Source organism: Tachyglossus aculeatus, chromosome 21 (assembly GCF_015852505.1).
Source record: "Tachyglossus aculeatus isolate mTacAcu1 chromosome 21, mTacAcu1.pri, whole genome shotgun sequence".
In the NCBI taxonomy this organism is placed as follows: Eukaryota; Metazoa; Chordata; class Mammalia; order Monotremata; family Tachyglossidae; genus Tachyglossus; species Tachyglossus aculeatus.
This window is the reverse complement of record NC_052086.1, coordinates 45276377-45287362: the sequence shown is the minus strand read 5'-3', so window position 1 is coordinate 45287362 and position 10986 is coordinate 45276377. Positions and strand designations below refer to the sequence as shown.

The 10986-nt window shown below is 51.1% G+C and overlaps 1 protein-coding gene across 2 annotated transcripts in view; it reads right to left on the bottom strand.

Annotated features, from left to right (window-relative positions):
• Positions 1-7547: 7547 nt before the first annotated feature.
• RASAL1 (RAS protein activator like 1) overlaps positions 7548-10986 on the bottom strand; it is a 40695-nt gene continuing 37256 nt past the window's right edge. For both annotated transcript variants that reach the window (XM_038763506.1, XM_038763507.1), the window contains 3 exons: positions 10121-10241; positions 8154-8218; positions 7548-7719 (listed from right to left, as the gene is read on the bottom strand). In XM_038763506.1, coding sequence (XP_038619434.1) covers positions 7577-7719; positions 8154-8218; positions 10121-10241 — 329 coding nt within the window. In that variant the 3' untranslated portion in view covers positions 7548-7576. The remainder of the gene's footprint in view (positions 7720-8153; positions 8219-10120; positions 10242-10986) is intronic.

Genomic DNA, 10986 nt, shown 5'->3' with positions numbered 1-10986 from the left:
ACACCCCACCCCCACCCCCCCACCCCCATGTGAGTAGGGATCGTGTCTTGGGCTTCTGTTGTACTTTTCCAAGAACTTAGTACAGTCCCCTGCACCTAATGGGAGCTCAGTAATTGCCACTACTACTAACACACATCCTCCCCCGCCCCAAGAACAGCTGCAGAGATTTATAGTTGACACCCCTCCACACGGCTCAAGATGCTGTGGCTGTTTGCAGAGACACCTTACACACACGTACACTCACACCCAAACACCCTCCCCCCCCACCTTAAGGGGCTGCAGAAATTTGCAGTCACGTGCACACACAGATTTGTCGAACCCCACTGCCGCAGCAGGACACGCACTTCCTCCCCTGGTACAAACACCCACACGTGCACACACACGCACCTCAGGCACTAGGACGCAAGCCCGCTCCCGCACCCCCTTCCCGCCGCACCCCCAAAAACGTGAACCCCCGGAAACTCTTGCGATGCAGCCTGTCCAGCCCAGTCGGTGGGGAGAACGAGGCCCCGTCCCTGCCCTCCGTTGCGCTCGGTCCGTCAACCGGTGCAGGGTCGTGGAGGATTGGGGGGACCCAGGTGCCCCGTTATCCAGGTGGGGATGGTGCAGCTGAGGGTTTGGCTTGAGTTTGGCTTTGTGGCCCTCTCCCACACACACACCTCCCGCAACCCCTCTGGTACCCCTGCTCCTGTCCCTCGGTTTCCTCTCCCATGTCGTGGCTGTCCGAAGGGAGGAGGAGTTGCTGGACCTCTCTTGGCCCCCTGCCCTCCTCCTGCCAGGGGGCTTCAACCCTGATGTGGAGCCCCAGGGAACTGGCTCTCGGAGAAAGATGGGCCATGAAGAATTAATTTTCCTTGCCGGGGGGGCCAGGCCTAACCGTCCCCAGCCTATCAGGCAGCTGTAGCCATGACTACGCACCAGCTCCGACACCCTCGATTGGTTACATTGTTGAAGTTGGGCAAAATTTGGAAGGATGAGGGTGTCTGCTCTTTTTTTTTTTCTTTTTCTAACCGACCATTTCCATCTTGGGTGAAGAAATAAACTCTCTCTTCCCCACCTCATGCTCCCTGAGGGTGAAGGCAGGGCTGACTGGGCAGGGAGCGAGAGGGTGTGTCTCTCTAGTTCCCACCTCAATCAGTCAGTTGTATTTATTGAGTACTTACTTTGTGCAGAGCACTGTACTAAGTGCTTGGGAGAGTACAACAGAGCTGGTAGCTAAGATCCCTGCCCTTAAAGGAGCTTATTATCTAGTGGGGGGAGATATTGAAATAAATTACAGATAGGGGAAGCAGGCAAGTATACGGATATGTTCATAAGGGCTGTGGGGTTGGGGTGAGTTTCTAAGCACTAGGGGTGAGGACCCAAGGGCATGGGTGACACCGACAGAAGGGAGAAGAGAATGGGGAGATGAGAGGTTAATCAGAGAAGGCTTTCTGGAGGAGATACCCTTTTTGTAAGGTGGCCTTTTGCCTCATCTCACTCCAGCAGGATGTAATAATAATAAAAATAATAATAAATGTTATTATATATAATACATCACATTATAATAAGCTCTTACTATATGCCAAGCACTGTTCTGATCACTGGGGTAGATATAAGATAATCATGTCCCACCTGGGACTCGCAGTCTAAGAAGGAGGGAAGATTGAATCCTCATCATCAATCGTATTTATTGAGCGCTTACTGTGTGCAGAGCACATGTTGCAGAGGAAGGAACTGAGGCCCAGAGAAGTTAAATGACTTGCCCAAGGTCACCTAGCAGACAAGTGGCAGAGCAGGATAAGAACCCAGGTCCTCTTACTCCCAGGTCTGGGCTCTTTCCACTAGTCTACGCTGCTTCCCTTCGCACTGCCTGTGTGATGGATTGTGCTTTTAGACTGTGAGCCCGCTGTTGGGTAGGGACCGTCTCTATATGTTGCCAACTTGGACTTCCCAAGCACTTAGTACAGTGCTCTGCACACAGTAAGCGCTCAATAAATACGATTGAATGAATGAATGATGGGGGCCCATAGGTGCCAGCAGGGCCTGTCAGTGTGGGCTTTCCACCCCACCTCTTCCCATCCTTCACCTTAAAGGGCTTAGAGGTACTGACTGGGGGCAGGTGGGGGGTGGTCTCTGGCACCCCTGCCCACAGCAATCCTCTTGTTCTTGCGCCCAGGCCTCAGATGACCTCCCTGCCTGGCTTAATCTAATAATAATTATTATTATGGCATTTGTTAACTGTTACTATCTGCCAAACACTCTTCTAAGCTCTGAGGTAGATACAAGTTAATCAGTTTGGACACAATCCCTGTCCCACGTGGGGCTTACACTCTTAATCCCCATTTTCCAGATGGGTAACAGGCCCAGAGAGGTTAAGTGACTTTCCCAAGGTCACACAGCAGAACTTCAGCATGTGGCAGAACAGGGATTAGAACCCAGTTCCTTCTGATTCCCAGGCCCATGTTCTATCTACAAAGCCACGCTGCTTCTCGTTGTAATCTAGTTGTTACACAGCTCTTTTCTACTGTCCATACCTCAATGTCACCTGGTTTGGAGGAGTTGAGGAGGAAGAAGACTCCTTAGAGTCTGGCCTGATTATTTTATGTCTATTCTAGTGTTTAAGTGCTTAGCACATAGTAAACACTTAACAAATACTACAATTATTATTATCTTTTAAGAGGAGGACAGAGAACTTTTGGAGGTCTGCCCATGCACAGGGCTAATGTTGTGTAAGCCCAGAGGGGCGGGCACTGCTGAGCACAGCTAATCGGCCAGTTAGATAGGCACAAGTCCTGGTCATCTCAGCAGAGGAGAAGGTCCAGTCTGGGAGGGATTGGATCAAGAAAGTTTCTATACATTATTTATAACTCAAAAAGTGTCCCTGGACAAGGACCAGGCCATGGTCTTCCTTTCTAAGTGTGTCATAATGACAGTAATAATAATTGCAGTATTTTTAAACACTTACTATGTGCTAAGCTCTGGTGTAGCCTAAGTCGTGACCACCCTAGTGCTTAGAACAGTGCTTCTCACATTGTAAGAGCTTAACAAATACTACATGGCTGAGGAGAAGCAGCTTGGCTTAGTGGAAAGAGCACGGGCTTGGAAATCAGAGGACATGGGTTCTAATCCTGGCTCCACCAATTGTGTGACCCTGAGCAAGCCACTTAACTTCTCTGTGCCTCAGTTACCTCATCTGGAAAATGGGGATTAAGACTGTGAGCCCCAAATGGGACAACCTGATTACGCTGTAGCTACCTCAGCTCTTAGAACAGTGCTTGGCACATAGTAAGTGCTTAACAAATGCAATTATTATTTTTAAAAAGGCAGATGATGATGGTATTTGTTAGGCGCTTACTATGAGCCAAACACTGTTCTAAGCGCTATGATCCCTACTCCACATAGGGCTCCAAGCTTAAGGGGGAGGGAGAGCATGTTTTTCATCCCCATTTTACAGATGAGGAAACTAAGGTCATCGAAATTAAGTGACTTGACCAAAGTCACACAGCAGATGGAGCTGGTGTTAGAATCCAGGCCTCCTGACTACCAGTTGTCTTTCTTTTTTTTTATAAAAACGGCATTTATTAAGTGCTTATCATGTGACAGGCACTGTACTAAGCACAGGGGTAGATGAAAGCAAATCAGGTTGGACGCAGTCCATCTCCCACAGGGGGCTCACAGTCTTAATCCCCATTTGACAGATGAGGTAACTGAGGTGCAGAGGGGTTAAATGGCTGCCCAAAGTCACACAGCAGGCAAGTGGCAGAGCTGTGCTCTTTCATCATGATAGCATTTGTTAAGCGCTTACTATGTGCCAAGCACTGTTCTAAGCGCTTTCCCCTAGGCCGTGTGAATTGTAGTGACCATCAGCCTCCCCTCATGCCCTGCCAGGGCTCGAGAAGAGAGAGGGAGAGCCAAGAGACTTGTTCAGGTCTGGACCCACCTGATGCTACTAGGGGACCTCCTGGGAGTTATTTATTGACCCCATGGTCCAGGGACAACTGTGTGTGTGTGGATATCAGGGTCCAGCGTACCCTACCTGGGGCGCCTGGTCACCTCCAGGCTCTCATCTATCTCATGGCCCCCGCAATGAGACACGGCAGGGACCCAACCACAGTGGCCTGAATCCTGCCAGGTCCAGTTTTATGCTGGTGGGCATAGATGGTGCCCTGGGCCAAGGGACTAGACCTTTCCCATAGACAACACCCCCCACCCCCGGTTAGTAAAATGTCCTCCCCATCCCCAGCTCTCCCCTTTCTGCCTCCAGGGAACCAGCCCAGAAGTGTAGCTCTGACCCTTGGCTGCAGCTCACAGGGAAACGCAGAAATAATAATAATAATAATGATAATAACAATCAAGGTATTTGCTAAGTGCATAATAATAATAGTATCTGTTAAACACATATCTGCCAGGCACTGTACTAAGCGCTGGGGTGGATGCAGGCAAATTGAGTTGGACGCAGTCCCTGTCCCTCACAGGGCTCACAGTTTCAATCCCCATTTTACAGACGAGGTAACTGAGGAACTGAGAAGTGAAGTGCCTAAGGTCCCACAGCAGACAAGTGGTGGAGCTGGAATTAGAACCCATGACCTTCTGACTCCCAGGTTTAGGCTCTATCCACTAAGCCATGCTGCTTCTCTAAAAAGAGGAGGAGGAGGAGGAGTTGGGATTGGGGGTCCCTGGTCCGGATTGGGCCTGAGTCCTCCGCAGAGCTGGGACAGTCCCACGTAGGCCGGGGGAGGGAAAGGAGATTCATTTCCCAGCCATTGTCTCTGCAGAGTCCTCTGCTTCCTCTGCTGCAGACACTTTGGGGGCACACAGCACTTTGGAGGGTCACCCCAAGGTATGTGCTCGCACTATCACTCCCGACAGCACCGTGATCACACACCTACGTGGATCATGTGCACACCTTACACCTTGCACACATCCGTTTCCTCCATCAACATCAGTCCCCTGCAGGTGGCTGGGAGGTCTGGGTGGAAAAAACTGGATTTCTGTCCCCTCTCCATCTAGGCAGGGCATCTCCCCACTTCTGGAAGGGGAAGGGAACAGGGATTCCTGCTGGGATATAGCCGGACAAGCTGAAGGGAACAATAATAGTAATAATGGTGGTATTTGTTAAGCGCTTACTATGTGCCAAGCACTGTTCTAAGCACTGGTGTAGATACAAGGTAATGAGGTGGTCCCACGAGGGGCTCACAGTCTTAATCCCCATTTTCCAGACGAGGTAACTGAGCCACAGAGAAGCAAAGTAACTTGCCCCAAGTCACACAGCTGATAAATGGCGGAGCTAGGATTAGAACCCACGACCTCAGGCTCCCAGACCTATGGTCTTTCCACTAAGCCACGCTGCCCCGAGACCCAGGTGTTCCTGACTCCCCACCCCCAGGGCCTGTTTGGATGGCAGCCACCCGGGCCCAGGCTCTCTTTGCTGTCCGCAAGTGGAGCTACAGCATCCCAGGATGTTCGGGGAGAAATTTGGGGCTTGCTGGAGCCGGAAGCCCCTTCAACCTATTGATCTTTTAGGGGTCATATAGTCCATTCCCCTGCCTCTGGGAGGGATCTTACCTATCTGATCCACCCCCTTCAGGGAAGCCTCTCTTACTCACGAAGTCACCCCCACCCCCGGCTGGAGCAGCGTGGCTCAGTGGAAAGAGCACGGGCTTTGGAGTCAGAGATCATGGGTTCAAATTCCGACTTCGCCAATTGTCAGCCGTGTAAAGTCACTTCTCTGTGCCTCAGTTACCTCATCTGTAAAATGACTGTGAGCCCCCCCCCCCCCCACCGTGGGACAACCTGATCACCTTGTAACCTCCCCAGTGCTTAGAACAGTGCTTTGCACATAGTAAACACTTAATAAATGCCATCATAATCATCATCACCTTCCCCCCACCACCCGACCTCTGTCTTTGTGGTAAAGTCCTTCCTGTGAGCTGCCCTTAGTCCTTCCTGCTGCAGCTTCGGTGGAGATGGAGAACAGCCACTCACCGCCCTCTTGAAGGGGCTGGGAAAAGAGTGACTCTCTGCTGCTTGGGAAGGACTTGGGGGTTGGTCGAGGCGGGGGCGGTTCACGTGTAATAATAATAACAACGGTATTAAGCGCTTACTATGTGCCAGACACTGTATTAAGCACTGGGGTGGATAAAGCAAATCAGGTTGGACAGAGTCCCTGTCCCACGTGGTGCTCACACTCTCAACCCACATTTTCCAGGTGAGATAACTGAGGCACAGAGAAGTGAAGAGACTTGCCGGGGCCCACATGGAATGGAGCGGGACATTTTTTCCATGGTTGAGGCTGTTGTCAGCCAGCCTGGTGTCTGACAAATGACCGGCGCAGCGGTGGTGGAGCTGACCATCTGGGATTGAGGGGGTGGGCTCTGCTTCACGCTGACGCTCCCCCCACCTCCCGTATCAGTTCGGCACCCTTGCTGGAGCAGAGCAGGATTTGAACCTGTACTTCAGAGGAACCAAGCTGGCATCCAGGAAGCAGTATGGCACAGTGGCTAGAACATGGGCCTAGGACTCAAAAGGTCATGGCTTCTAATCCTGGCTCCACCACTTGACCTCTGTGTGACCTTGGGCAAGTCACTTCACTTCTCTGGGCCTCAGATACCTCATCTGTAAAATGGGGATACAGACTGTGAGCCCCAGGTGGGACAGGGACTGTGTCTAACCCGATTTGCTTGTATCCACCCCAGCACTCAGTACAGTGCCTGGAAACATAGGAAGCATGTAACATATACCATAATTATTATCACTATTATTATTGAGGAGGAGAGAAGTGGGTCAACCCCACAGCCTGGACACCTTCCTTGTTCTCAGCATCCAGTTCAGCTCCCACCCCCAACCCCGGAATCGTTCATAAGTGATTGTAGAAAATGGGCTGAGTGAGGCGCAGGAGGCGGAGGGCTGCCCCAAAACGCAGGGGCACTTCTGCCGCCTGGAGCAGGGAGGCTCGCCTCCTCATCCATGCCCGTCTCGAGGCATGGCTGGGCACAGCAGAAGGGCACTCTTCAGTCTGGGACCACGGGAAGTTCCGGCGGCTGTCCGAGAAGAGGCTGAAGAGATGACTTTTAGACTGTGAGCCCACTGTTGGGTAGGGACTGTCTCTATATGTTGCCAATTTGTACTTCCCAAGCGCTTAGTACAGTGCTCTGCACATAGTAAGCGCTCAATAAATACGATTGATGATGATGCCAGCCCTTCCTGCGACTCCTCCCTCGCATCCAGAGGACACGGGTGGCAGCGCTTGCTTCTCCTCCTCCTCCTCGTTCCCTTCCTTTTCTCCTTTTCTTCCTCCCCTTCCTTTTTCTCCTCCCCCTCCTTTTCCCCACCAAGCCCTTCCTCAGAACCCTGTAATAATAATGATGGTTTCTGTTAAGCACTCACTGTGTGCCGAGCACTGTTCTAAGCACTGGAGTAATTACAAGGTAATCCGGTTGTCCCACGTGGGGCTCACAGTCTTAATCCCCATTTTACAGATGGAGTAACTGAAGCACAGAGAAGTGAAGTGACTTGCCCAGGTCACACAGCAGACAAGTGTCGGAGCCTGGATTAGAACCCACGTCCTCTGACTCCCAAGCCTGTGTTCTTGCCACTAGGCCATGCTCGGAGAGTGGCCGGCCGCCTCCCCTGCCTCCTGCCGCTCAAAGGCCTGGTGAGCGCGCTCCACGTCCCTGACCACGTCCAGCAGGCGGGCAGCTACGACTTCAGCCTGGCCGGGCGGAGACCGTGCTTCTCCTGCAGGGAGAGATAGTAATAATAATTATTAATTATGATTCTGATTCTGGTATTTGTTAAACGCCTACTAGGTGCCAAGCACTAATCTAAGCACTGGGGTAGATACAAGATAATCAGGTTGCCCCATGAGGGGCCCACACTCTTCATCCCGATTTTACAGATGGAATAGCTAAGGCACAGAGAAGTTAAGTGACTTGCCCAAGGTCGTAAAGCAGACGAGTGGCGGAGCAGGATTAGAACCCACATCCGAGATGGCGGGGGAGAGAAGTGAGGCGGAGCCACACACCAACCCGGCCCTGGGGCAGAATGCCAAGCAGTTGGTAGGCAGGCAGAGAAGGCTTTGGAGTGCAGGCGGGGAGGAGAAGGGGCGGGGTGGTATGGGGGCCAAGTGCCCACCGGGGTGGGAATCTGAGTCCCAGGAGACCTCCTCTTACCCTCGTCGGCCCTCTGACTTTGTCCCTGTTCCTGCTCGACGTCGGAAACCTCGAGGTATTTCTTCCTGCAGGAGAGGGGAAAGAGGGTGACCAGCCAGGGGAGGGGAGGTGGGCATCTCAGACCTCTCCTCCCTCGATACCCAGCGGTCCACTAGAGCACGGAGAGGGATCTGGCCCCAGGCCGGCTCTCCGGTGGTGAGAGATGGCAGTATCTGGCCTCATTCATTCATAATAATAATAATAGTATTTGTTAAGCGCTTACTATGTGCGAAGCACTGTTTTAAACCCTGGGGTAGATGGAAGTTAATCAGATTGGTCCACATGGGGCTCACAGTCTTAATCCCCATTTTACAGATAATAATAATAATAATAGTATTTGTTAAGCGCTTACTATGTGCGAAGCACTGTTTTAAACCCTGGGGTAGATGGAAGTTAATCAGATTGGTCCACATGGGGCTCACAGTCTCAATCCCCATTTTACAGATAATAATAATAATAATAATATTATTTGTTAAGCGCTTACTATGTGCCAAGCACTGTTCTAAGCACTGGGGTAGATACAATCAATCAATCAATCAATCGTATTTATTGAGCGCTTACTGTGTGCAGAGCACTGTACTAAGCGCTTGGGAAGTACAAGTTGGCAACATATAGAGACGGTCCCTACCCAACAGTGGGCTCACAGTCTAGAAGGGGGAGACAGAGAACAAAACCAAACATACTAACAAAATAAAATAAATAGAATAGATATGTACAAGTAAAATAAATAAATAAATAGAGTAATAAATATGTACAAACATATATACATATATACAGGTGCTGTGGGGAAGGGAAGGAGGTAAGACGGGGGGGGGATGGAGAGGGGGACAAGGTTATCAGATCGTCCCACGTTGGGTTCATAGTCTTAATCCTCATTTTACAAATGAGGAACTGAGGCACAGAGAAGTGAAATGGCTTGCCCAAGGTCACTCAGCAGACAAGTGGCGGAGCTGGGATTAGAACCCACGTCCACTGACTCCAACTCCCAAGCCCGCTCTCTTGTTCTTTTCCAAGCGCTGAGTACAGTCCTCTGCACACAGTAAGCGCTTAATAAATACGACTGAATGAAGGAAGTGAGTGAGTGAGAAGCAGCGTGGCTTTGTGGCAAGAGCATGGGCTTGGAAGTTGGAGGACGTGGGTTCTAATCCAGTTCAGCCACTTGTCCGCTGTGTGACCTTGGGCAGGCCACTTAATTTCTCTGTGACTCAGTTACCTCATCTGTAAAATGGGGATTAAGACTGTGAACTGCATGTGGTGCTTAGAGAAGAAGCATGGCTCAGTGGAGAGAGCACAGGTTTAGGAGTCAGGGGTCATGGGTTCAAATCTCAGATCCGCTGCTTGTCAGCTGTGTGACTTTGGGCAAGTCACTTAACTTCTCTGTGCTTCAGTTACCTCATCTGTAAAATGAGGATTAAGATTGTGAGCCCCACATGGGACAACCTGATCACCTGTATCCTCTCCAGAGCTTAGAACAGTGCTTGGCACATAGTAAGTGCTTAACAAATACCAAAATTATTATTATTACGTGGGATAACCTGATTATCTTGAATCCACAAGAGCAGTGGTTGGCACATAGTAAGCGCTTAACAAATACCATTTAAGAAAAATAAACAATGCCAACCCCTGCCGATAACGAACTCACAGTCTAAAGGTGGGGGAGACAGACATAAATACGAATAAATAAAATTAGAGGTAGGGCACTCTCCGGCCTGATCTCCTCCTAGCCCGCTGCAGAGGGCTAGGACTACGAGATAAATCAGGGAGCTGGTGGGTGAGGGTCTCTCATCATCATTAATCGTATTTATTGAGCGCTTACTGTGTGCAGAGCACTGTACTAAGCGCTTGGGAAGTACAAATTGGCAACATATAGAGACAGTCCTCTCAGGTCAGGGGGCCCCCCCACCATTCCCCCCAGCAAGTGTGTCCACCTGAGCATGTCTCTTCCCAGCAGCAACTGCCGATACACGGTCTGAGCCTCGGCGTCGGGGTCCAGCGGGTCACTCCAGTCCCCGAGGGTCATGGCCGAGTGCGTGCGGCTGCAGCCCTGGACTGTTTTCGAGGGGATGGGCCGGGGTTGGGGAGGAGGAAGAGGAGGAGGGGGAGACGTTGAGCTTCCAGCCCCGTCCCTCCCCCAGCTCTGGAGGCCACACTGCCTGGACACGTGCGGCCTCCGCGCCAGGGCACCAGGGTGAGGCAGAAGGTGCGGGGTGGCCTAGTGTCTAGAGCATTCATTCATTCATTCATTCATTCATTCAATCGTATCTATTGAGCGCTTACTGTGTGCAGAGCACTGTACTAAGCGCTTGGGAAGTACAAGTTGGCAACCTATAGAGACAGTCCCTACCCAACAGAGGGCTCACGGTCTAGAAGGCCTGAGTGTCAGAAAGACCTGGATTCTAATCCCGGCTCTGCCGCTTGTCCGCTGTGTGAGCTTGAGCAAGTCATTTCACTTCTCTGAGCCTCAGTTCTGCTCAGTGGAAATGATAATAATAATAATGATGGCATTTATTAAGTGCTTACTGTGTGCAAAGCACTGTTCTAAGTGCTGGGGAGGTTACAAAGTGATCAGGTTGTCCCATGGGGGGCTCACAGTCTTAATCCCCATTTTACTGATGAGGGAACTGAGGCACAGAGAAGTTAGGTGACTTGCCCCAAGTCACACAGCTGACAATTGGCGGAGCCGGGATTTGAACCCATGACCTCTGACTCCAAAGCCCGTGCTCTTTCCACTGAGCCACACTACTCCTTGGGAGTCAGAGGTCGTGGGCTCTAATCCCGGCTCCGCCGCTTGTCA